The sequence below is a fragment of the Melopsittacus undulatus genome, chromosome 1 (assembly GCF_012275295.1).
Source record: "Melopsittacus undulatus isolate bMelUnd1 chromosome 1, bMelUnd1.mat.Z, whole genome shotgun sequence".
NCBI lineage: Eukaryota > Metazoa > Chordata > Aves > Psittaciformes > Psittaculidae > Melopsittacus > Melopsittacus undulatus.
Window position 1 is genome coordinate 112,416,464 of NC_047527.1, and position 26,090 is coordinate 112,442,553.

Genomic DNA, 26,090 nt, shown 5'->3' on the forward strand with positions numbered 1-26,090 from the left:
CTAGTGTATGTGATGGCTTCAGTTCTACCTGTAGAGCATAGTAATTTGAGGTGTATTTGAAGCTAACATGAGTAATCAAGAAGGCTTGTGATTTCCCTGCTCTGAAACAAGCATTCTGTCAAACTTCAGCACCTTAGGGGTAGTTTCTGCCTACTGAGTCTTGTGGTTTCTTGAGTGTGTTTACACAGTGAATGCTGTAATTATTTTTTTCCAGGAGGGAGTTCATCCACCTGAATTCAAGCCCTCTCAGCAGATAGATATGTGTTGAATCTAAAAAGCTTTCTTCTGTGTTACACTAGACATTATTAAAAGACCAATGGAAGGTCAGACTGGGGAAGGGAATGTCGTGGGTGGATGAAAGATGGAAACTATATTTGCTTCTTTGCCAGAGAGGCAGTTCCAGAATATCCTTGAGGGAGAATGATAATGAATTAAATTTAGGCAAAATAGAGCACTTAACAGTTGCAGTGAGTTTAGCAATGGTAACTGACCTAGGTTCTCTGTAAACTTTGCCTATCTGCTTGCCTACCTACTAAATCAAGCTCTGAAAATGCTACAAAAATTTGAACTTCATAAGATGACCATAATAATTCATATCCTAATGGATGGTCAGCTGCTTAGAACTATTCTGGCCTGCATCAAAAAGAGCATGACCAGCAGGTCAAAGGAGGTAATCCTGCCCCTCTATTCTGCTCTTGTGATACCTCACTTGGATATTGTTTACAGTTCTGATGTCCTCAACATAAAAAGGATATGGAACTGTTCAGAGGAAGGCCATGAAGGTGTTTAGGGTACTGGAGCACCTCCTGTATGAAGATAGGCTGAAAAGGTTGGGTATGTCCAGCCTGGAGAAGGCTGTGTGGAGACCTCATAGCAGCCTTTCAGTATCTGAAAGGGGTCTATAAGGATGCTGGGGAGGGACTCTTCATTAAGGACTGTAGCAACAGGACAAGGGCAACAGGTTCAAACTTAAACAGGGGAAATTTCGATTAGATATAACGAAGAAGATTTTTACTGTGAGAGTGGTTGCCCAGGGAGGTTGTGAATGCTCCATTGCTGGCAGCGTTCAAGGCTGGGTTGAACAGAGCCCTGGGTGCCATGGTTTAGTGGGAGGTGTCCTTCCCCATGGCAGGGGGGGTGGAACTAGATGATCTTAAGGTCCTTTTCAACCCTAAGTGTTCTGTGATTCTAACTACATTATGGAAATCTCTTCTATAAAGCAAAGCTGAATCCAGCGTTCCTGACAAAAGCTACATCAGAGCATTCTCTTACAGTGTCTCCAGAATGAGTCTTACATGAAGGGTACATCCCTGGCAGTGTTCAAGGCCAGGTTGGATGAAGCCTGGGGTGATATGGTTTAATGTGAGGTGTCCCTGCCCATGGCAGGGGGGGTTGGAAGTAGATGATCTTAAGGTCCTTTCCAACCCTAACTATTCTATGATTCTCTTCTTCCAAAGTGGCCTTTTCCTTCTGCTCATGGAGCTTTATTTTAAGCATATCATGTATGGGAAAATAATTCTTGTGCTGACTCAAGATGATCTGAATGTTTTTTCTTGGTTCAAGGTTTTTAACAAGTGTTACCAAGATAGTCTATGTGATGTAGTATGAGCTGGTTTTAATAATTTGGGTTGACCAGAGTAAACCTGCTGCTAGAGTAGAAGAGAAAAACAGATTCTCAGATGTACAGATTTACTAGGCACTGGCTTGCCATGTAAATCAAGTAAATTGAGGTCATGTGGCAGAGTAGTTTTGGAGAACTATTTAGGTAACACTTTGAAAGCAAATATATTTAAGACCTTGCTTATAGGCAAGCATGTGAAGATTTAGGCAACACTGTATAAGCTGATTTCCTTGCTACAGTCTTCAGGTGCTTAAAATAAAACAAAAGATCATGTTGAGACAGTATAGGCTCCTTCTGTATGAACAAACACCTTACAGTTCTACTTTTAACATCTGGGTTTTTTTAATAGCTCTTCTGCATTTGTTTTTTTTCCAGTCCAAGCCATATATATTTGACCGAGTATTCCAGTCAAACACATCACAGGAACAAGTATACAATGATTGTGCTAAGAAGATTGTCAAAGGTAAGGTGGACCAAAAACTTAAACAATAAGGAAATGTCTCCTATTCATATGGATTTCAGTGTTGAAAACTGATATGTCTATTGTTTTACCCTCTAAATGTTTAATAATTGTCAACATGGATCATAGCGCTATAAAATCATCCTGTAGTTGAGCTGATAAATTATGCCAGTTCTTAACAGCTGTTTGTTGACTGAAACAGCAAGTTTGACAACATTTACCTGTCATGTCTTGGGTTTTTTTTCAGTTCTCTGCAAAAGATTGTTTAGAACAATTTGTCAGTACTTAATCAGAATAATTTTCTTATGAATGCATTTTTACTTCCCCCCCCCAAATTTGTTGGTGAAAACATTCTACTTTAGTTTGTTTGGAGGACTATAAGAGGAAAGGAATCTTGTTAAATCGCGTATATGCTAAAGATCTTTTCTGTGCTTGTTTATTTGATACACAGTTGAGGATTTTTTCAGTATGATTTTTAGTTTCACAATTAAAAGCTTAAATGTGAATTATCATTGTGCATGTCAGGTTGTGCTGTTTCTCCAAACCTGAATTGGCCTATTAACTTTAGAAAACCAAGTCTCATCATAAGGAAGGTTATTCCACAGTATTTTGCTCTAGTAAGCTGTTAGCTTGTTTTCTGAAGATATAGTCTGGTCAGCCTTATATTGGTTTTCTTTTTGCTCCTGAATTTGAACTCCTGATTTTTCTGGTTGAAGGAACAGAAGCTTCCTATACAGTAAGCTTCTAAAATACAGTGCATTAAAAGGGGTAGGGAGGAACACCTTCCTCCCTCTCAACTCTAGCACAGAGCTCCCGAACATTGAGTAATTTAACTTGCTAAACGTTTTAGGAACTGCTTACTTGCATTCTATTTAATTTTACTTTCCTTTAGAAGAAGGAAATGAACTCTAATGAAAATACTCTTTCCCTTTAGATGTACTTGAGGGATACAATGGTACAATATTTGCTTATGGGCAAACATCATCTGGAAAGACACACACTATGGAAGTAAGAAATCTTAAAATAATTTTCCTCTTCATGTCACTGTTATATCTTTTTTTTGTCACAATAGTCTTACCTTTCTCAAAATAAACATGTCTGCTTGATTTCATCTTGCATTTGTAATTTTCTTTCCCTTTCCATTGCAACATTTTGATACCCACAATGTTTTGGGTTTTTTTAGGACTGGTAATGGCAATTATTGTACTTCTTCAGCCCTAGGATAAGAAATGGACCAATAATGTTAATAGTACATTTTCATTTTTAGTAGTTCAGGAGATTTCTGAGGTGTTTCTTTTCACCCCGGCAAATGCTGGGGCTAAATGGGTGGTTAAGTCTTATAGACAAAGTAAATACCTGTCAACATTTTAAAACTAATTTATCTGTTAGCTGTTTGTTTTTTTTTCTTTGTATACTGTTTGTGATGTTGGATTCAGTATGAATGTTTTATTTTTATTGTATCCTTTTCTAATAAGGGGAAGCTTCATGACCCGGATGGAATGGGTATTATTCCAAGAATAGTGCAAGATATTTTTAATTATATTTATTCTATGGATGAGAATCTTGAGTTTCATATTAAGGTAAACTTTTCCTCACTATTACTTATTTAATCTATATTAAAACTGGATGTAGTCTGTGGTTAAATGGATGTTCTATATATGTTTCAAATGCCTATGATTTGGAAATGTGATAATATGAATTATTTCTGGTGTAACTGACTTTTCTTAAAGAAGAATTATGTGAACATTTTAATTGTATTTCTGTTAAACATCGATGCTAGCTATCTTGATAATCTGTAGCAGTGCTGATAGTGTTTGAAGCTTTTAATCAGAATTTTTTCTTATTAAGGGTGTATTTTAGTTCAGCCCTAAGGGCTTGAGCTAGGTGTGTTATTATGTGGGAGATTGTAGTAATCATGCTGGATCCTTGTGATCGAAAAGCAAAGCAATTTTGCTTTCTGATGCTGTATCTTTATTCCCCTTTCCACTTTTAGGTGTCATATTTTGAAATATACTTGGATAAAATAAGGGACCTTTTGGATGGTAAGCCTTTTATCAATATTGAAGATAGAAAACATTGTTTTGGAGAGAGATATTAAAAACAAAAAAACTTATCGTGGTATTAAGATAGGTATGCAGTATGCTAATCCATAAGTTTACATCAAAATGAGAAAGCATGGAGGTAATCTATATAACACTACTAAAGCTGCAGTAGTGGTTATTTCATGTATAGTAATGTATACAAGAAAGTGTTACTAAGAAATAGTGTCTGCGACTTGGATGTGTGTTGTGTACAGCTCATTCATTTTGCAAAGAAATCATACATACCTTAGCTTTAGAACTTTTTCTCTTGCAGTGTCAAAGACCAATCTTTCTGTTCATGAGGACAAAAATAGAGTTCCGTATGTAAAGGTGAGCATCAATCTGTTATGCTTTTGTCTTGTGCTTCTCTAGCATACACCATTTACTTCTGGCTTGTTGGTGTGGTGATGTTTTGCATTTGTTTTTTTTAAAGGGTTGCACAGAGCGTTTTGTATGTAGTCCAGAAGAAGTTATGGATACTATAGATGAAGGAAAGTCAAACCGACATGTAGCAGTTACAAGTAAGTATTATCTTTCATCACCTTTCATGCTTTATCAGTTTGTTTCTGGTATGCCTTTAAAAAACAAAACAAAACATAAAAAGGAAAGATGAGGTGCATGCAAAGTAATACTTCGGTTCTTGCCAACCTAAGTGACTATCAGAAATCTCTGAGATTGTGAAACTTCACAATCTTCCAGTGTCTGCTTCTTTATTCAGGAAAAGAAATAATATACAGTCATCAGGAAAATAAGATTTTTCTTCCTGTTTGTTTGGTTAAGGATCAAAAAGAAAAATATTATGTTCCTTTTAAGGAATGACTCAGTCCTGCACTTCCACTTCACTGCTCCTATATAGTAAGGTTCTGAAGTGGAAACCAGACTAACGGAGGAAATGGCAGAAATTTAGATGAAAGGATATTATTCTATATTGAGTTGCATTTGTGGCATCAGAGAGCTGGTCCTTTTAGGCTTGTGAGGGAATTATCATTAAAAGAAAGAAGAAATAGGCAGATGTTCTCAGTCAGCTTAAATTGAACAAAATCTTTCTTTAAATTCAATGTCTTGTTTATTCTACATGTTTCACAGCAGAAGCGATAATAGGCATTTAAATGAGAAAGGGCTGAAAGTTTATGGCCATCTAATTCAAGTTTTAACTGGAATAGGATAAAATTTGATACATTGTAAATACAAAAAATATATATTCTGGTATCAGAATGTTAATGTACTTTCTATTCTAATAAAGTAAATTGTGTGAAATACATAGTTGAGAGCTAGCAAATCTTGTCAGTGAGCTTATGTGGTATTAGTAGAAGCCCAAGGGAAACAAGATCTTTGTTAATCAATTAGACGATACTATTGGGTTTGCTACCTCTAATTTTATAGTCATTGAGAGGTTACTCTATACCACTTCATTACCTTTAGATCTCTCTCTTCACTGTGGGAAGATACATTTTTTTTTAATAATACATTTTAGAATACATTCAATAATGTACAATTATTTTTGACAATTTATATGTTTTGGATTATAGATATGAACGAACACAGCTCCCGAAGTCATAGTATTTTTCTCATTAATGTAAAACAAGAGAATACTCAAACAGAACAGAAACTAAGTGGAAAGCTTTACCTTGTGGACTTGGCAGGTAGTGAAAAGGTAATTCTAAATTTTCTGCTCTGAAAAAAATCCAGGTAAAAATAATAAATACAGGTAAAAAAAATACAGTCAAATATTTTACATTAATGTAATACTGATTGTCCAGTTGTCATCCCTGACGTGGCTTAATTTTGACTTTGGAATGTGGTTTCTGAATCCTAGTCTGCGTTGGCTGTTAGGTACTACCTCTTTAAATGGCTCTGCATTTCTGCAACGTGGGTTTGTAAATAGGGAATAGGGTGGGGAAGTAGGCTATAGTTCAGTCATGGTATTTGTGAAAGCAAAGTGTACAGGTATCTCAGCTACCCAGGTACTGGAATAGAGTGAGTTTTATGGATGTGGAATACCTGGATTTTCTTACGTAATGGTACCAAGTTTCTTAATTTGAAATTCTAAATAACATCGTGTAAAATGACAGCTTGTTTTCCTCTATCAGTGACCTAAAGCGAGGAAGGAAAGATGTACTATTTTGCTTATTCTTGTATCACTTACATACTGCAGTTAGCCTTTTTAAGAGCTGGATTTTTGACATCTTTATCTTTGCTTCTGGGTTTATCCTTCTTTTTGTCTCCAGTTTTTTTCAGTCCTTTCTGCTTGCTGTTGTCTTTCCTTGCATCATTGTTCTCTGGCCTACTGTTGTCTCTGTTCCTGTGTTTTTTTCTGAAATGTGTTTTAGTAATTGTTTTTTTTTTTTATCTTCTTTAATGAGTATAGAAGCATTAAAGTCAGAAAAAAGTTAAAAGAGCTGGGTTACAGGTCTTCTTTCTCTAATTTATTTCCTTTTACTGTTTCTTTCAAACTTTGGTTCTGTGCTTCCCTAGTTTGGTTTGAGTTTGTTTGGTTTGGTTTTTTTTTCTTTGTAATACATGAGATTTTCTGATGCCTTGTTTTGGGTTGATTTGAACATAGGCAAATAGAATTGCTTAGCTGTAGTCATGAGCTCAGCTTGAGGAGAATAGTAAAGAGAGAGTTTATAAGTAAAATTTAGCCCTTGAGGCAGAAGAGCTAAGGTAAATAGAATGGTGTCAGGATAGATATTTGTCACTTCCCTGCTGATATCTAAGTACATTTCTAGAGCACTCTTGTAGGTTAGATTCAGCCTCTAAAATCTGTGCTCACAAATTCTTGCCAATAAAGACTCTGGTATATTTTTCTGAGCAAGTGGTGTGTCTTTTGGGTTTTGATATGGGGGTCAGGGAGACTGACTTGATTACTTAAGACTTTTTTGAAGATGCATTTAGTAATTTACTGCAATATTTTGTAGGTTAGTAAAACTGGAGCAGAAGGTGCTGTGCTGGATGAGGCCAAGAACATCAACAAGTCATTGTCTGCTCTTGGAAATGTCATCTCAGCTTTGGCTGAAAGCAGTGTAAGTATTCTCTTTTGTATTTTTATACAAGGTTAAAGGCTTGCATCTCTGAACATGGTATTGTGCAAGAACACTACTGATCTCAGAGGTATGTATGGAGTCTTTGAAAGTAATAGAGTTGTATCAACACATTGCAAATGGCTGTTACTTTTGTGCTGTGTTGAAACTGATGATCAGCAAAGTTACATTTAATGCTGAGTGACCTAAGCATCATACTGAAAGTTTTCTTGTGTTTTAAAAGCTACCAGACAGAGAGGTACAATTTTATTTCATCCCATGTGTGTTCATGCTTATGATTTATAAACTAAAGTAGAATTTAATGTCTTTCTAATGAGGTTAAACCTAACAAAAGCTTAAAGTTCTTATTTCAACAAATTGGATGTGTCTGAAAAAATGTGACTGATTTATTTAACCATTTTCTTGATAGACTTATGTTCCATATCGTGATAGCAAAATGACCAGAATCCTTCAAGATTCACTAGGGGGTAATTGCAGAACCACTATTGTTATTTGCTGCTCTCCATCATCATACAATGAATCTGAAACTAAATCTACTCTTCTGTTTGGCCAAAGGTGAGTGAATGACATAGTATTTTGTACTTACTACACTCAGGAATAAATGCAGAATGAGAAATAAGTTACAGTGTTAAGATTCTCAAACCAAATCAATTTGAGTGTTTACTTTCTTTCTGTAATTCTTCAGTGTGGGTGTGGTGAAATGTTGTGATCTGTCTCGTACTGTATAAAAAATGTTATTACATCATGTAGTCTGTTTCCTGTATCTAGCATTCCAGTACCATTTAAGTTAATACTTCTACATTCCTGTGTCGTTTGTAATTGTATTTATAAGTACCCATTTAAAATTTGGTATTTTGTTAGGTATCTCTTCTTTACCACTCTATTATTAGTGCTTCATCATAATACTCCAGTTCCTGACCACTAGATTTAACCACTTAATTTACTGGAACACATTACAGAAGTTGTCAGCATTTTACTTGGTTCATCTGGTTATAGATGTTAGTATACCTAAATAACTAACTGTTAGTATAACTAAGTGGAAGCACTTTAGTTCAACAAGATAGTGGGGGTGGTTTTGTTTTTTTTTTTTTGTTTGTTTGTTTTTTACTGATCTTTCCAGATAAGTTGTTTATTATGGGAAGTAGACTAGGTGACTTCAGCAGTTCTTAAATACCTGGCAGAATATGGGTAATTAGTGGGTGTGGAGTAACGACTGCATTCTACAACAGTGGAGGTTTATTGGTTTCCTTTTAAAGTTTAGGTCTTTTCCTTTCCTTTAAGTATTTCTTGAATGAGCTATTGAAAAATGTCTTCCAGCTGTAGCTCTGTAGTTTCACTGTCTCATGTTCTTGACTTCTGCAGGAGTTAACAGAATACTCTTCTATCTCAAGCACTGTAATTAGTCTAGTATATTAATTCAACCTTCTAGGGATGTTAGATTTATATTGAAATCCCCAGCTTGTAGTAATTGAAGCCTACATAAATATCACATAACTTAGCAGAAAATCATGTGCCTTTTGGTAGTCACCAAGCCCAGTGAGGCTTTGCAGAAAGGTGCCTATAGGAGTCATAATTGGGGGGGGACACACAGGATTTCAGACTGTCATTAAGCTTTTTACCCTTTCTAGTCTTTCATGTGGGATATTTGTTAGCAGGAGACTGTACAGAAAAATTACTGAGGTAAGTGAGGTACAGCACTAAAGTAAGACCTATATCTAAACTTCTTGAATACATGTACCTAGTGTCTGTAGGTTTTCATCTCCAAACCTAATGTCTTTGAATGAGGTCCACCTGACTGAATGCAGACGATCACATCTGAACTTTCTAGCTTGTGACACCTTTTTGGTTAATGGAGATTTAGTAACTTCGTGGATTTTGAGGTTAAAATGAGCAGTTGTATCAGTCCAACAGAAAGAACAGTAAGTTGACAGGGAGTAGAAATAAGCTTTTCAGATGAGGTGGGAACATTTACTCTTTTCACCAGTGCTCTCTAGAAACCTTACTAAATAGACTTTACTTCATTTTTTTAAAAATGAAGTTTTGCATCTTTTTGCTTTTTCTGTGCAGAGCAAAGACCATTAAGAACACAGTCTGTGTCAATGTGGAGCTCACTGCAGAACAGTGGAAGAAAAAGTATGAGAAGGAAAAAGAGAAAAACAAGACTCTGCGTAACACCATACAGTGGCTAGAAAATGAACTCAACAGATGGCGGAACGGTAAGAAGCAGTTTGACTTTTCTTCTGCCAACTTTAAGTAAGACAACAGGCACTGAATTAGTCTTCCGGGTACTAAAAGTAAAATGAGTATGCAAGATAGTAATAAGAATATTAAAGCCAGGGTATTAAGTTCACATTGGAACTTCATATTTTTCACTACATTGCAACTGGAACAACTTCAGATAATCACTTAATGGCACAAATGTTTGCAAGTATATTGGAGTTAGGCTGATCAACGCTTGATTTTCTAGCAGAGCTAGAGTTACATACATTCTAAAAAAAATATTTTTTGGGGAGAAAGAGTGATATTAATTGCAAATGCATAAAATATTTCCTCTGGTTCCGTTTTCTAATTCAAATTAATATCAAAAGATCTTGTCCTGGTTTAAAACTCAGACATGTTAGTGAGCAAAAAACTCACCCAAACCCCCAGATGTGCTTACAGCACAAAATGTGTGCCCGTTCTTTTTTCCTGAATAATTAACTTCTGATTGATTCAAGTGTCAGAGAAAATGCAAGTTAAATATGAAGCCTTAAATTCAGGCAAGGTGGAATGCAGGTAATTTTTACAGATGTATTCTGGAGTTTGGCAGCCCTAGAAAATCTTGCAGTACACTAGACAACTGCACATATCCTGATGTAAGGCTGAGAAAAATGGGCTTACTTAAATAAGCTTAATAGATGTGGGGTTCTGTTCTATTTGTTTCTTCCTGCCTGGTTGGTTGGGTTTATGTTGAGTTTTTGTGTGGGTTTTTTTTTTCTTTTTTTATTGTTTTTTGGGGTTTTTTCCCTGTTAGTTATTAAAAATCTTTTATGGAGATGGTATGAGGCCACACCTGAAATGTTCAGTATCTAGTGTCAATACTCGAGAAGAACTACACTTGAGTGTTGGAAAGAGCTCCAAAAGAGTGTATAAAATATTTTGTAATACGGCGCTAAAGAATTTAGTTTTGTTTACCAGAGAAGTGCCCTGATAATCGTGTGGTATTTTTTCTGTGTGAAGTTAATAAAGTGTTCTCATCAGAAAAGGCTTAACAAATATAAATGGGTAAAAGTGTAACTGAAAAAAAATAATTTTAAATTAGAAACAAAGCAGTTTAAAAGTAAATATGGTTACTTAGCAAAATAGACTACCAAGGGAAAAGAAAGTATTTTCTGTCTTCAGGGCAAGTTAGGTGCCTTTCTAAAAGATAGAGCTTGAGACTTAAGAGCTTGTAGCAGGGTAACTGTGTGAAATATAATGTTCTATGGTAAGCAGGAAATGATTTGGATGATCTAGTGGTATGTTTTTTATCATCTAATCACATGAAGTCAACTGAAGTCAATGTGGAGGAGTACTGTTAGTAGGAACTATGTAATATTTCTCAAGGCTAATGTCATGGAAGATGCCGCATGGCTGATCATACTAAAACTGAGTATGTTTGTTTCTTTAAGGGGAAACTGTACCAGTTGATGAACAGTTTGACAAGGAGAAGGCTAACTTGGAAGTTTTTGCAGTGGACAAGGATATCACTATTGTTAATGATAAACCAGCTACTACAATTGGAGTAACTGGCAATTTCACTGATGCTGAGAGAAGAAAATGTGAGGAAGAAATCGCCAAACTATACAAACAACTGGATGACAAGGTATGCCATTCTTATTTAATGTAAAACCTCTTGGAAATACATCTTGAACTACGTTATGTAATACTAATTTGACAGTCTTCATTTGTTAGTACAGCTTACTTAAGTATTTGCTGGGAGTGCCTGCTCCAATTCTGAAGCTCTGATTAAGAGAAATCAAAGTTGTCTTATCTGGTGCTACTAAAATAATGTCCTGGAAACTAAAGTATCAGTACATTGAAAAAAAAAAAAAAAGAAAAAGATAAAAATGAAAGCTAGGAAGGAAATTTAATAAGAATCTTGAATGTTATGTCTACTTTCTGGGTGTAGAACATTCTTGACTTCTGGAGCAATACTGTACCAGAAAGGAAAATAATGAGAAAGCAGGGATATATGTAATTTGAAAACAGCAGGTTTTTTCCTTCCATGTTACACATATTTTATTTGAACATAATTTTAAATTTAAGCAATGGTACTAAATTGGAGAGGAAACAAATCTTTCAGTTAGATCTTCTTTCTTGGAAGTTAGAACATCTTGGAGAAAACTTGCAAAAGCACAGATATAAGACTCTTGTCTTTGAAGGGTTTTTGTCTTTGTTGAGGCATGTGCTGGGTTAAGAACCTAATGGATTAGCTAGTGAAATCAAAAGGTCTACTTTTATTGCTTTCAATTGTGTAATTGTCTCAGAATATGGAAAAGTTAGATGTCTAACATCTACTGTCTCTTGGATTATTTTTCCTGATGAGTGGTATTTGTTAGTTTATTGAACACAGTCTAACTTGAACTGCAGGATGAAGAAATTAATCAGCAGAGCCAGCTAGTAGAAAAACTGAAAACACAAATGTTGGATCAGGAAGAGGTAATTTTCACCCTTGCATCTTTATTTCTCTTTCCTTTAAAGAAATTTGAGATGTTGTGAATAGGTCACAGTTCATAACCAGGGAGTAGGATGATGGCTTACTACTGTACAATAGTTCTCTCTTATTCCTTATCTGAATGCTCTGCCTATTCATTCTTCCCCCTTACTCTGTGATAATAGCTAAATTTAAACCAGTTTTCTTAACCGTGAAGACTGCAGGAATTTTAAGTGTTTTATGCAAAAATACAGCAGTTGTTATTCCCCATGCAAAGTCAGCAGTTTGTCAAAACTGAATATACCTTGATTTACTGTAAGAAATCCATTTCAGGTTTTACTTTTGTTCAGTTGCTGTACAGAGAGAAAGGAAATGTAATGGCCTATAAAGAAAAACAAAGTATCCTTGTGTTACTTTAGACCATACTTGCTAAAATATTCAAATGATTTGTCTGTGCATGTTGTCAATGATGTAACTTAATTAAATGGGGAAAATACTTATTAATAATGAAACTATTAATTTCTTTTAGCCGAGATACTAGAAAAAAATAATTCTGTCTAGCACAAACCTTAGAAAATTATGATCTTTTTGTGCATGGCAAGAAGAAAATGGGTCAAGGACTTGGGAAGTTGGACTTACTGTTTAATCTTATTTAAGTAAATCTGCCTCTTTACCAGCTGTTCCCTTTGTCCAGATATTCTGGAGCATCTGATAGTTAAAATGATGGAAGTTTAGTCCCTAGCCTGTTGACAGTTTCAGCCTCATGAGTAGTGTGGGTTTTTTGAGAACTTGCAATATTCCATGTGCATTTCCAGTTGCTGTCCATATGTGTCTTGATTTTTTTAATCACTTCCATTTTGAAAATACTTAATACAGGTGATAAGTTCGTGATACTCACTTTACCTATCCTTGACATCCTTACTGCATAATGCTAGACACTAAAAATGTAGATACAAGCTATTATAGCAGCTACAATCATTAATAAGATTCAATTTATACATAGGCTTATGATTATTCATTGTTGTAATTTTAAATAAATCTCTCTCAATGTTACAGCTGCTAGCATCCACCAGACGGGACCAAGACAACCTGCAAGCAGAGTTGAATCGGCTTCAGGCTGAAAATGATGCCTCTAAGGAGGAAGTGAAAGAGGTCTTACAAGCCCTTGAAGAATTAGCTGTCAATTATGATCAGAAGTCTCAGGAAGTAGAAGATAAGGCAAAGGAATATGAACTGCTTAGTGATGAACTCAATCAAAAATCGGTATGAAATTGGCATAAGAAATTACTGACAGTCTCCAATGTAGCTTTTCTTGCCTCACCTGTGTTTCTTGCTTGAAGTTATTGAAAGATTTTTCACAAGGGAAGATGGGAGCTGAAGTCTAAAACTCCTTTATGTTTAGTGAAGGATGCCATTTTTCAAAACTAGTAAGCTTCAGAAGAATGCACAGTGAATGTTTACCTTGATGGCTCTCATCTTTTTAGCACCTGTAGCATTTTACTACCTGAAGGGTATTCAGAAAAATCCTAGATATCAGAAGTTAACTCTCTCATTTACATGCAGGTGATCTGACTCCATTTTTTTTTTGTCTTTCTGGTGCAGGTGGGGTAATCCTCACTTAAGAATCTGCTCCTTCCAATCTTGAAATAGCAGTGAACATGCTACAACTTTTCTTGAAAGGAATATGTATTTGCATGCTGCACTTATAGCACCTAAAATACCTTAATCTTGATGCCTTCGAAAATAGGCTGTTTATTGTACCCTCTGAAAGGAGTAGTCCTGAACATTGAGGACATATTCAAAAAGATTGCTCTGGTTAAAATACAGATGAAGCACCAGTCCCATAGGGTGAATACCATACACTTCCTTACATACCTGAATAGGTTCTGAATTGACTGACAGTTTTGGTAGCCAGTTATTTGGCAGACTTCAGTCAGTTTTAAACAGTTAATAAATACCCACAATTTTAAAATTCTAAGTACTGGAAAGTATCAGTATAGTTGTTGGTATTGCACAAGCTTCTTGAACTCTGTTCTTGAAGATGAAAATTGAGTGGGTCTGGGTCTCCCTAGTGTGTGTGTCTTTCAGTTTTCAGTTAGTAAGATTTGACTAGACAGAACACTGGCATTAAAGTGGTGTTCATGAGATCATGAAACTTCTCTTTAAACTTCAAGGTATTTTGAGCTGTGTAACCTTCATTGGTAGCTTATATCACTTGAAGGTTGGCTGAAAGTCATCTCTGGTCTTATTACAAGCAGCATTTAAAACTTGGTGGAGTAGACTAGCGGTATGTGTGTATCATTCTGAAGTGTGGATTATATTTTCTTGGTGGTGGTTGGTTGTATGGTTGTTTTTAATTAGTTTATAGATAGTCAAGTGATTCTAGATACTACAACTAATGTCCTCTGAGTGTCATGAATAACTCGATCCCCAAGAAAGCAAAACTGTTCTGAGATGTAGTAAAATTAAGTCATTTTTGTGTTCTCAGCCTGTCACAGCTAAACCATGCAGCAGTCATCCTTTGGTATCATCGCTGGCTGAAACTTTGATGCTGTAAAATTTCTGGCATATTTTTAAAACTGGAGAACAAATACCAGACAATTTCTGAGTATGCAAACTGCTCAGCTGCAGCCTTTAGAACCACAGCAGGTCAAATGAGCTGAAAAATTTCTCTAGATTAAGTGTAGTGATTATGAATTCTTGGAGCTGGATGCCTTTTTGTGATTTGAAAGTAGGAGAGAATTAAAAGCTCTGCAGGAAAAGCTGATATGATTTTTCTTTACCAAAATACAATGAAGAGTGTTGGACTTGCTGTCCATATACCTCTTGCCTAAAAAATTCAGTTCTTCAGTATTGAGCTGTATATAACTGCTGTTAAACAATGTTGACATAAATTTTGTTGCAGAGCCATAAGATTATATTTAGTTAGCTGAAGGCCTCTGTCTCCAGCACTTTTAGCAGTATTTCTTCTGAATGAAATGTAACTCCAAGACTTCTAAATTTTTAGTGTGTGGTATATTCATATACATTGATACCAATCTGGGTTTAGGCATGAAAATGGGATACTTCAGTAGGCAACCATATGTTGCTGTATTTAATTAATATGAAGCCAGTTCTAAAAACAAGAGCGTGTTTTGTTTATTGAAGTGTAATTTCTTTCTTTCTATAGGTTACTCTAGCCAGTATAGATGCAGAGCTTCAGAAACTTAAAGAAATGACCAACCATCAGAAGAAACGAGCTACAGAGATGATGGCCTCCTTACTGAAAGATCTTGCAGAGATAGGAATTGCAGTAGGAAATAATGATGTCAAGGTAAGGATTACTCAGTGTAATTTTTAAGGCCATGTATTACATACATACATTGTGGATATGTGGGGTCAGTTTTTTTAGTGTGGTAAAAACCACTGTAGGAAGCCTCATGTATGTTAATGGTTTGAACAGAAGCTTAGCTATTGCTTATGCTGTGACTTAATTCACGTATCAGGCAGATAAGACGAGAGCAGGTATGATTTTTTTTCTGAAGTAGTAGTTTCATTCATGTTTTTAAATTAAAGTGGTCATAATCAACAGCATCATCTTGGAAACCTAATGCTGAGCTACAGTAGCAGAATGGGAAACTGAAATAAAAGTTGAATCTAGAAGATCACTGTAGGACAAGAATGTAAGCAGCGTTAGAAAGCTGTAGCAAACAGTATTTCCCTCTTTACATGACTCATTACCTTTATGCAAACTTCTCAGTAATCAATCTGAAAATTACGTTTTTCTGTTTAAATGCTCTGTCAGTAAAGGCAGGGGATGTGTATTGGGCACAAAGTTGCTTCAGCTCACCTTTGTTTTCATTATCTGATCTCTCCAAACATGTCATTCCATACTTTTCAGCAGCCTGAGGGAACTGGTATGATAGATGAAGAATTCACAGTTGCAAGACTGTACATTAGCAAAATGAAATCAGAAGTAAAAACAATGGTAAAACGTTGCAAGCAGTTAGAAGGCACACAGACTGAAAGCAATAAGAAAATGGAAGAAAATGAAAAAGAGTTAGCTGCGTGTCAGCTCCGTATCTCACAGGTAAATGTTTCTTTACAAGAGATTTTCTGAATGTCCTTAGGAATTCGTTAACCTGCTGGGGAAAAGAAGAAAGTTGCCATTTCTTTTTGACACCTAACAAAGTATGTTGTGATCAGCCATACATTCAACTGTATCCTCAATACTCTTTTTGATTTGATTGCTTCTGAGTAATTGTGTGACAGGAGGTCAGAATTTCTGCAGTATGACTGTAGCCTGATAATACTTTTGTAGCACTTGCATTAAATATTAGGGTCTGCATGTTCTCCATCACAGGTTTCTTTACAAACACAGGTCTTACAGAAGCAGTGGCTAGTGAGCACTCTGCCTACTAATACAGCAAGTTGGAAGTGGAAGAGATAGCAACAGCACAATAAAATCACAGTAGTCTTGCATAGCACATTAAATTTACTGCTAATGTGAGAAAGGCCATTTTAATGTAATTGTTAGAAAAAAAATCAGTAATGTGACTTCTAACACCTCTGAAAACTGTGAGCTACATGCACAACTTAATTTTTCTGTATTTTGTTTTACATACAGATGGTCATCTCATTTTTTTAAAAGAGCAGATGCATATCTCAGTGCCCTCTTCTAAATACAGTGGGCTTCTCTTTAGCATTTAAAACAGTCAAAAAGGTATTTCATTCCTATCCAGAATAAAGGCATTGTCTTAGAGGCTGCATTGCAGATCTACTTGAGTAGTCATATATTTAAAGTTTAATTGGTACCATTTTTGTTTTGAGATCAGGTTGTTTAAAAATAAGTATAAACTGTTTATGCAGATGTAATTCTGTGATACCTACTTCCAAAGTAAATTAACGTTTCTGTTCTCCAGCATGAAGCCAAGATCAAGTCTTTGACTGAATATCTTCAGAATGTGGAACAGAAAAAGAGGCAACTGGAAGAATCTGTGGATTCCCTTAGTGAAGAATTAGTTCAGCTCCGAGCACAGGGTAGGGATTACCTCCTTACACCACCACCATCTTTAAAGTATATAGTGATAAATAGACAATTGTTCTATTTAGATTGAAGGGAATAACTACTAAATGGCTTTTTGCTACTGAACATGTAGAATTAATCAACAGGAAAATGCTGTTGGAAAGAGCTGCTGTGGATAGGGTTAATTTAAAGATGGTATTGATTTAATCGATCTTTGTGGTAGGATGGGACTTTTTCCCAATTTTAAGGTGTTGGGAAGGGAGAATTAACTCCATCTTCCCTGTGATAGCCTAGTTACCTGTTTTCTCTCCTCTGTCCCTACTAGAAAAAGTCCATGAGATGGAGAAAGAGCACTTAAATAAGGTTCAAACTGCAAATGAAGTCAAGGTAAGTTAATTTCATTGGGGTTTTGGGGTGTTTTTTTTGTTTTGTTTTGTTTGTGTTTGTGGGTTTTTTGGTTTTTGTTGTGGTTGTTTTTTTTTTTTTTAGTTTTAAGTATGGCAACTTCTTAAAACCCATAACACATTCTGCTTTTTTTCTAATAGCAAGCTGTGGAACAGCAAATTCAAAGCCATCGTGAGACACATCAGAAACAAATCAGTAGCTTAAGAGATGAAGTTGATGCAAAGGAGAAACTTATCACTGAACTTCAAGAGTAAGTAATTGTCTTTATTTTAGTAGTGCCACGTGTCTCTGGACTCTGTCAGTATAGAAGCACAGTGTAGTGGGAAGGAGTGTGGAAGGCACACTCCTCCAACAGTCTCTTTCTAACTTGTGTTGCTTTAGTGAATGTGATATCTAACAGGTTCAGCTGATACATGTATACATAACATAATTTACTTTGTGTTCAGCCAAAACCAGAAGATGATGCTTGAACAGGAGCGTCTTAGAGTTGAGCATGAGAAGTTGAAAGCAACTGATCAGGAGAAAAGTAGAAAGCTGCATGAACTTACGTAAGTGAAAATGATGCATAAAACAAGTGTGTGTGGGAACACTGACATTTTAAGAACTAGTGACCTAATAGGATGAAGTGGTCACTGTATGTTATACATATTAAAAAGAGAGCCTTTGCACTGCCTTCATATTTAAAATTGGAAGTAAAATTATGAGGTCTGGAAAGTTGATAGAATGCTGAGATATTCTTTAGAGTATTACCGTAAATATTTAATGATTTAGCTGTGAACTAAAAGTGGAACTGGCCAAGTGAGGAGAAATTTCAAGAGGAAAAGAAGGTTTTGGGCTACTTAGCAGGAATGCTTCATTTTCATGCAGTGCCTGGCCCTCTATTCGAACCTCAAGTCATAAAAAGTCCGCATTCTTTTTATGTATCCTGTCATCTGAGTAATTGCACTCCCTTGTAATTCTGAGAGAGAACATTAGCAGTGCAGTAAATGCTTTTCACAGTTGGAAGACAGAAGCTCTGTGAAGTGATCATTATTAGGTTATATTCCTGTAAACTGAGATTTTTTTTCATGATGCTAGTTTTGACAACTGTGTTGGGGTGAGGTGGTAGAACAAAACAAAGAAAAGGTTCATAATCTGTCACAGGATGCTTGTCATTGCAGCTGATCAGAGCTAAGAACATGCATAGGGCAAGTTCTCCCCTCGTATTCACCTAGGATCTGCATCTGAGAGTCTTTCTTTACCTACTCTAGAAACTTAAAATTTATGCATCTGGAGGTACTTGCTTATATTCCTTAAAAGTACTTCCCTCTTTTTATCCTGCAACTCCCTGACTTCTACCTCAACTCCACATGGACTTCTGAGGGTCATATCATCTGTTGGCTACATCTTTAGTTGAGGACTTCAACTGAAAGATGTTTTTCATTTGTACCTTATAGTGTTCTTCACTCTATAGTCTCCTAAAACATTAAAGCTTCCAGTTTCGCTCAGATGTTTCAGGATGAATTTATTCTCTTTTAGGGTTATGCAGGACAGACGGGAACAAGCAAGGCAAGACTTAAAGGGTTTGGAAGAGACTGTGGTAAGATAGAATATATTCCAAAACATTATTTGTTTGGGTTGTTTTGGGTGGGGTTTTTTTTTGTTGTTGTTGTTTTTGGGGTTTTTTCCTTCAAGGGTTTTTTTTGGGGGGGGGGGGAAGGTGTTTGTTGTTTGGATGGGTTTTTTTAATTTCTTGTCGTTTTTTTTTTCCAATTCTTGTTTGTTTGTTTCGGGTTTTTTTTAATTTCTTGTCCTTAACTGTAGGCAAAAGAACTTCAGACTCTTCACAATCTCCGGAAGCTGTTTGTTCAAGATCTGGCTACTAGAGTGAAAAAGGTAATGTGGTGCTGTAGTGAAACTTGGTGTTTCTGAGAATGCTACAGAAATCTTGGTGTGGAACTAAATTGGAACTGATATTTATGCAGCGTAATTTTTCTGGCTTGATCTTAATATGCAAGTTCAGATTTGTACTCAGCATCCTCTCTCCCTCCCCATGCCTTTGTTACTGCAGAGTGCTGAGATTGACTCAGATGATACAGGAGGCAGTGCTGCACAAAAACAGAAGATCTCCTTCCTTGAGAATAATCTTGAACAGCTTACAAAGGTTCACAAGCAGGTACAATGAAACTTAATTTCAAGTTTTAATTAAAACCAAACTACTTAAGGCGCTTTATAATAAAACGACCAAATGCATATTGGTCATAAATTAACTTTTATAATTGAATACTTCTATATATTGAGTATGTCTCTTGATAAAAAACAAGACTTAAGTTTTCCTGTAAAGTAAATTAGTAGCTAAAAACACATGTGGATGTGTAACAAAATAGCTGCTTTTAAACTGAAGAAGATCCAAGTTAGCATTTAGAGCTAATATCAGTCTTGGGTATGTCTGACTGAAGAATGTAGACATTGCCTACGTTGGCTAGCATATTCTTCCACAATAACTGATTTTCAAATGACAAACTTACTACTGAACTATTAGATTTACTAAAAGCTTAGGCAAAAAAAAATGCACTAGCCCTACTGCTTTGCCTGCTTAAGTGTGGAAGGGTGTTTTATTGAAGAGAGATACCAACAAAATAATTCTTACTGCTTTGCCTGCTTAAGTGTGAAAGGGTGTTTTATTGAAGAGAGATACCAAAAGAATTCTGTTTTTGTAGCTGGTACGTGACAATGCAGATCTTCGCTGTGAGCTTCCTAAACTGGAGAAGCGACTTAGAGCTACAGCTGAAAGAGTTAAAGCTTTGGAGTCTGCACTGAAGGAAGCCAAAGAGAATGCTTCTCGTGACCGTAAACGGTATCAGCAAGAAGTAGATCGTATAAAGGAAGCTGTAAGATCCAAGAATATGGCCAGAAGAGGACATTCTGCGCAAATTGGTTAGTAACGAATCCCATGCCCCTAAAGTTTCATCTGTGTCCTTTTTTTTTTTTTTCATCTTTGTGCATGTGTGCATCTTTCAGTGTTAGTTGGAACTGCATGCATGAACATGATCCATCTTCTGTTATAGAATCAAGGAATAGCTGGGTTGGAAAGAATCTTATGATCTAGTTCAACCCCCCTGCCATGGGCAGGGACAACTCTCTCTGCAAAGAGCTGTTGCAGAATAAAGCTGTAATGCTTTTCTTCTTGGTCACTTCAAGTGGTGGTTCAAAGACAACTGTTTTCCTGTCTTACTTTTTTTGCAAGTGATCTCTAAGAAGACAAACAGAACTCTATAGGGAGCTTATCACAAGTATAAAGCCTTTTGTACTTAAATATCTAGATGAACTCATTTTTGTCTTATTGGAGATCAGTTTCCTATAAAGCAGAATTTGAGAAGTGTTTCTTTGATGCAGTTGCTACCTGTAGGTACTTTATATCCCCTCTTACCTGCTGAAACTTTAAATGCTTGTTTAATACTACAGAACTTTGTAAAGTGATACCGTTGTGCATGTCCTATTAAAGGCTAGTGCAGAATGGATTGAAAATATAGTTTGTTTATTAAAGTATATTACAGCTTGTGAATTACCTGTCAAAACTACTGTTTTTTAATTCTGTAATAGGGCAAGTTTTATTTTTATATGGTTGCAAGAAGTTGATGAAGCAGTGTTTTCTGTGGAGTAATCTGTATGCAGGACTACTTACAGAGCAGAGTAACTAGTGGCTTATTGATCAAATAGATCTGGGAAATACTGCAGGATATAATGATTCCTTCACGATGCTAGAGGAATATAAGCCTCATGAAACTTTGCCTAGCAATTGAGTTCTTACTGCCAAGAAATAGGACTCTCACAGGGAAATATATTAGGTGGGGTAGATAATACATGTGAAGATAGTGGTTATCTAAAGCTTTTCTAGCTTTAATTCTGGTAGGAACAATAAAACAAAAATCTTGTCCGTTCATCAGGGCTTGTTATAGTTGACACTAAACTGTTCCGTTCCCAGAATGCCATCTCCTAAACTTATTTTATTGAAAATGCGTTCAGCTTTTATTATTGCATTTGGGATACTGTAAAATAAAGTATTAGTTAATTTGAATAATCAAAGGAAAAATTGTGATGTATATATTTGTAAGTCATACTTCTTTTCATGCAGCTAAGCCTATCCGTCCTGGCCAGCATCCAGCAGCTTCTCCAACTCATCCAAGTGCAATTCGTGGTGGAGGTGCATTCACTCAGAACAGCCAGCCAGTTGCACTGCGCGGAGGTGGAGGGCGGCAAGACAAAGTGTAAGTTTGTCTTGTAGGACAACTTAAACCGCTTTGGTTTTATTACAGTTCATTCCGTGGCATAGAATTACTTGAATGATCAGATTAACTTTTTAAACTGAATTTTATAGTCACAGGAACAGTGTACATGTACATGTGACTAACACTGCTGCTTTTGTTATAAAACTGGTGTGTGTTGTGAAATGGTAGTTCTGGAGTTGTTCTGCTGGAGTAGAACAAAATGTGAAAACAGTCAATTGGAGGTAGTTACTAGTCATGGCCATTAGCTACTGATTGGGAAAGGAGTAGGCATTTTAAATTCTTCTGGCTTGCTAGCATTTTTTAATACGGTTTTCTTCAGAAAACATTCAGAAATTAAGTTAAAAAATTATCCTATTCTTAAATGTTTAGTAATTTGGAAGTATTTCATAGAAAGCATCTGAATCTCTGGTTAGAGAAGGACTTTTGGTACAGTGTGGAACATGAAGTACTGTTCTACATATGGAGACCACCATTTAATGAATTATTCTGGAAACATAAAAAAAATACAGATATGATAAATGGTTATTTCCATGTGCAAATCAAAGTTTTCTAGGATGATAAATGCCATTCCCATTTCATCTTCCCAAAATACCAAAGTTAAAGCTTTGCAGCAGCTGGTAGGTGGTATCCAGACAGCTCTCACTGGCCTGGAAAAGTAGCAACACTCATGGGAAGTGGAGCTGGTTTATAATTGTGTTGTGTTTGTGATGTTTACTCCATTAAGGCAATCAAGACTGGATATCCAGTCAGTTTATTGTGCTGTACCTTTTTTTGCTAACAGACGGCATTGCTTAAATGCTTTGAATTGTGTAATTTCTTATTCTGAAGTAGATGTTTTATTAGCACTTAGATAAGCGGTCTAAGAACTGGGCTCTTAAAGGCTATGTAAATAGTGAATGTGGTCTACTGTAAATGTAAATAACTTGGCTTTTTGGCTTATGAGGTACAAGCACTTAACTTTATTATTTTTCTCATTTACAGTTGCTGAAAAGTAAATGCAGTGTGAGGAGGATTGGATATCGTGTAGAGGGAGTCATTCCAAGACAATAATCTTTCCCTTTGGGGACTGTAGGATTATTTTTTTGAAAATGTATAAATTATACCTGGCCTGTACAGCTCTTCCCCCGTCTCCAAATTCTGCTGATTCCCCCCAAAAAAACAACCTAGAGTGCAATTTTGGCGTCTTGAAAAACGACATGTTACTTAAAGTGTAGCTCTGCTCATTACACAGTTTGTCTTTCATGTCTTAAATTTAGTCTGCACTGTGCCAAGCTGAATGTACGTTAAGAAAATCTTAGTTCGAGTTTTCTAGCTTCATTTGTGTTCATCTTACTGTCTTAGGGAATGTGCAACAGTGTTTAAGTATACTTTCATTTTTATCACTTCACATAACACTACATGTCCCACTAAATTAAAACAGCACTCTACGTTACAGTTTTCTCTTGGACTGCTACATAGAGCATTGGAACTAAATCTGTACAGTTTAAGAATACTGAAGTGTGCTTACAACTGCCATAAGGCATTGTGATGGCTACACCACAGAACTATAGAGTTCAATATGAACTAGGCTGTTTAACTGTTATCTCATTAAATGCCCATTTATTGGGTTATTTAGAATTAAATATTGTACAGTAAGAAGAGTAAACCTAAGTTTACTGTAAAGACTTTGGCAATGGATTATCCCAGCTGCCCTTTTCCTGATTTTTGCACACAGTACAGTCTTGTGGAGTGAAAACATTCTGCTTCATTCTGATGAGCCTGTCTGTCCATTTATCTGTATCTATCATGTTTCCCTTTTGCTACTTTATGATAGCGAACTGAGCACCATCTAAAAATCTAACTTGATATTCCACTACATACACAGTACTGGAATTTTTGACTAAAATTTTAACTTTCAATTGAAACAATTTTTTTCAGCAACTGGCTGATGAATTCAGATCCACTAATAAAGGATACAACTTTTAAAAACTGATATATCTGGAAATCCCAGGCACATGTGTTTAAAAAAGATAATAAAGTGCTACCCTGAATTGTTTTTGTAATCCATTTGTTAGTAGGTATATGAAATGTCCAAAGTAGTAGTTGTTGAATATTTTTCTTCTCTTTGCAATAAAGTCCTGTAAAGTGGCTAACAACGGGAAGCATGGTTGGTTTTTTTGTTTGTTTTGAGCTCCAGTACTCCCACTTAGCTGAACTGGGGGGGTTAAAATTTTATAGTATAATTTGCTTAACTTATTCATAGGATTTAGCCACTACCATGTTTAGAACAGCTGCCTTCTGGTAGAAATTAGTTGCCAGGTCTTTGAGAAAGAAGGAACTTGGTGTTACTGAAAGCTTTTGGTGAGCTTTTCAGAACCAGTCGGTACCACTTGGTGTTCTGGCTTGAATTCTTTGCTGGGAATTCACCAGTTATTTTGGGAACAGTAGAGACTGACTGTTCAGACAGCAAATCACTTTCAACTTTTATATTACAGATAGACAAAATATTTATATTATGGTGGAGTGTAGTCAGATTTTAGACCTTGAACCACTTTTTTCTATGTCTACAGTAGTATGAATTTTTAATAGTTTGATTTTTAAAGGTTGAGTGTGTCAGTCAAAAATCTCACTATTTTGGAGTTTTCAGCTTTTAAGATTGTTTTGTTCATTAAAGCTGCCACGCACTCCAAACTTGCAGTGGTTTTAGAGCACTATTAAAGACAACATACTAAGGAGAAAACAATAAAGGAATAGCAATTCTTTTGAATGAAATTACTCGTAACGGAAACAGCACTGTACGTTATCTTCCTCAGTATTAACTACAGGTTTTCAGACCTTCGTTTGTTAATATGCAATCATAAAACCAAAAAAACCACATTTTCTTTAACATGCATTCAGATGAAGCAGGATTTTTTTCTCATGCCTGTGAATGGGGGTTTCTTTCCTGTAGATAATTTTCATGGATTTTGGTGCTGAATATTGCTGTGTTTAGAAAGTAACTTAAATGGTAACTAGCCTGTAGCCCAGTATACATCACCTTTTTGTATTTAAACTTTTTTTTTATTTTAAACCTCTTACAGAGTTTACCAAGAACTGCCTCTTAATGTAAAAACGAAAAATAAGAAAAAAAAAACACAACTTCACAACTTTTTTTTGCTTTCTGGTTTGGCTGTCATAGGTCAGCTGGACAGGACAATTACTGCTTTTTTGTAAATGAAAATCTTTAATCTATACAGAAAATGTTCAACACTGCTGTTTCAACTTGCAGTCTTTGAATGGTTCTTATTTTTATGTTCCTCTAGATCATATTTTTTAAAAGATGGTTTAGGGTAGGAACTTGGTTGAAATAATATTTATTTCTGGTGAACAACTAAATTATTTACATAATTTAAATGCTGACTTACTACTTTGTGTAACTCTAAATTTGACATGAGGACAAGTCTACCTGTGTAATATGATTTAACTTCAGTACACTTAAGATGCATTAAAACAATTGGTTTGGGGAAGACGCCATATAGTTTTAACTTACCTGCATGCTGTAAATGTATTTGTGTTTAAATAAAGAGAAGAAAAATCTTTGAACTTTGTGCATTTATGCAGTCTCCACACCTCCTTGTGAAATTGTCTCCATATAATACTGTTCGCTTGATAGGTTTCATGAACAGTTACCTCTGTGTGAATGGTGATCTCTTGATGTATCTAGCCTCTTACTCCAGTCTTAGTTACAAGGCAAACTTTCCCACACGTAATATGAATATTTAAGTTTTAGCCTTCAAAAGACTGTTCAGGATAGAAAAAACATACAAACAAAACCCCAAACCAAACAGAAGACCAAAAAACCTAACAGTTGATGCCTATAGAAATGCTAGAACTTGATGATAGCCACAGTATATCAGAATTTGAACCCCTTAAGTCTGGGATTACTTGGACCTCTCCCAAAGGTGTACGCTTTGTGTAGTTCTTAAATATGCCAATTTCATAGCCATTTTTAATGGTGTCTCTTGGTTATATTTTTATTTCTTCTTTGTTTTTTAAGCATCAACTTGACCCTATCCATCTGGGATACAGTAAGTGACGTGCTTGAAAGAATTCTCCCTTGGCAAAGGGTGTAGACATGGGCATTCTTTTTGTTAAAGGAGAGATCTCCTCTTTTGCTAAAATCAGCTGTTCTGTTTCCAGACCACTGATCTCTGGCTTAGTATTCAGCTGCTTTAAAAAAAAAAAAAAAAACACCTGAAAAATAACCCCCCAACCCTTGCCCCACACCCAACCCTCCTTTCTGAAGCAATGTCTGCACAGTTCTTACTGGTTTTGGTTTGGTTTGGTTTGGTTTTGTTTTTAATAGTTGTACTCCAGAGTAAGCTGAAGTCAGACTGGAGACCTGCTGTACTTCTTTCCAGGAGCTGACTCCTTTTAGTGTTTCATTATGAAAGCTGAAAGTGCAGAGGGTCTCAATGAGCTAAGCTATCCAGTATACTGGGGAGAGGGAGAAGAAAAATACATGGAAATGTAGCAGAGCATATTTAGCCTGCTTTTGAAAAGGAAAATAAGAGGC

At 35.9% G+C, this 26,090-nt stretch overlaps 1 protein-coding gene across 2 annotated transcripts in view; it reads left to right on the forward strand.

Annotated features, from left to right (window-relative positions):
• Positions 1-25,117, forward strand: part of KIF5B (kinesin family member 5B) — a 32,585-nt gene extending 7,468 nt beyond the window's left edge. The window contains exons 2-26 of one of the 2 annotated variants that reach the window (XM_031052439.2): positions 1,997-2,084; positions 3,016-3,089; positions 3,557-3,661; positions 4,075-4,123; positions 4,437-4,492; positions 4,596-4,683; positions 5,692-5,816; positions 7,081-7,185; positions 7,613-7,758; positions 9,271-9,419; positions 10,854-11,047; positions 11,815-11,883; positions 12,935-13,141; positions 15,048-15,191; positions 15,762-15,947; positions 16,780-16,897; positions 17,209-17,270; positions 17,429-17,538; positions 17,735-17,836; positions 18,807-18,867; positions 19,092-19,163; positions 19,339-19,443; positions 19,988-20,204; positions 21,403-21,535; positions 22,538-25,117. In XM_031052439.2, coding sequence (XP_030908299.1) covers positions 1,997-2,084; positions 3,016-3,089; positions 3,557-3,661; positions 4,075-4,123; positions 4,437-4,492; positions 4,596-4,683; positions 5,692-5,816; positions 7,081-7,185; positions 7,613-7,758; positions 9,271-9,419; positions 10,854-11,047; positions 11,815-11,883; positions 12,935-13,141; positions 15,048-15,191; positions 15,762-15,947; positions 16,780-16,897; positions 17,209-17,270; positions 17,429-17,538; positions 17,735-17,836; positions 18,807-18,867; positions 19,092-19,163; positions 19,339-19,443; positions 19,988-20,204; positions 21,403-21,535; positions 22,538-22,544 — 2,772 coding nt within the window. In that variant the 3' untranslated portion in view covers positions 22,545-25,117. Of the gene's footprint in view, positions 1-1,996; positions 2,085-3,015; positions 3,090-3,556; positions 3,662-4,074; positions 4,124-4,436; positions 4,493-4,595; positions 4,684-5,691; positions 5,817-7,080; positions 7,186-7,612; positions 7,759-9,270; positions 9,420-10,853; positions 11,048-11,814; positions 11,884-12,934; positions 13,142-15,047; positions 15,192-15,758; positions 15,948-16,779; positions 16,898-17,208; positions 17,271-17,428; positions 17,539-17,734; positions 17,837-18,806; positions 18,868-19,091; positions 19,164-19,338; positions 19,444-19,987; positions 20,205-21,402; positions 21,536-22,537 lie in introns of both variants that reach the window. The other variant, XM_005153005.3, reaches the window with a different exon arrangement.
• Positions 25,118-26,090: the final 973 nt, after the last annotated feature.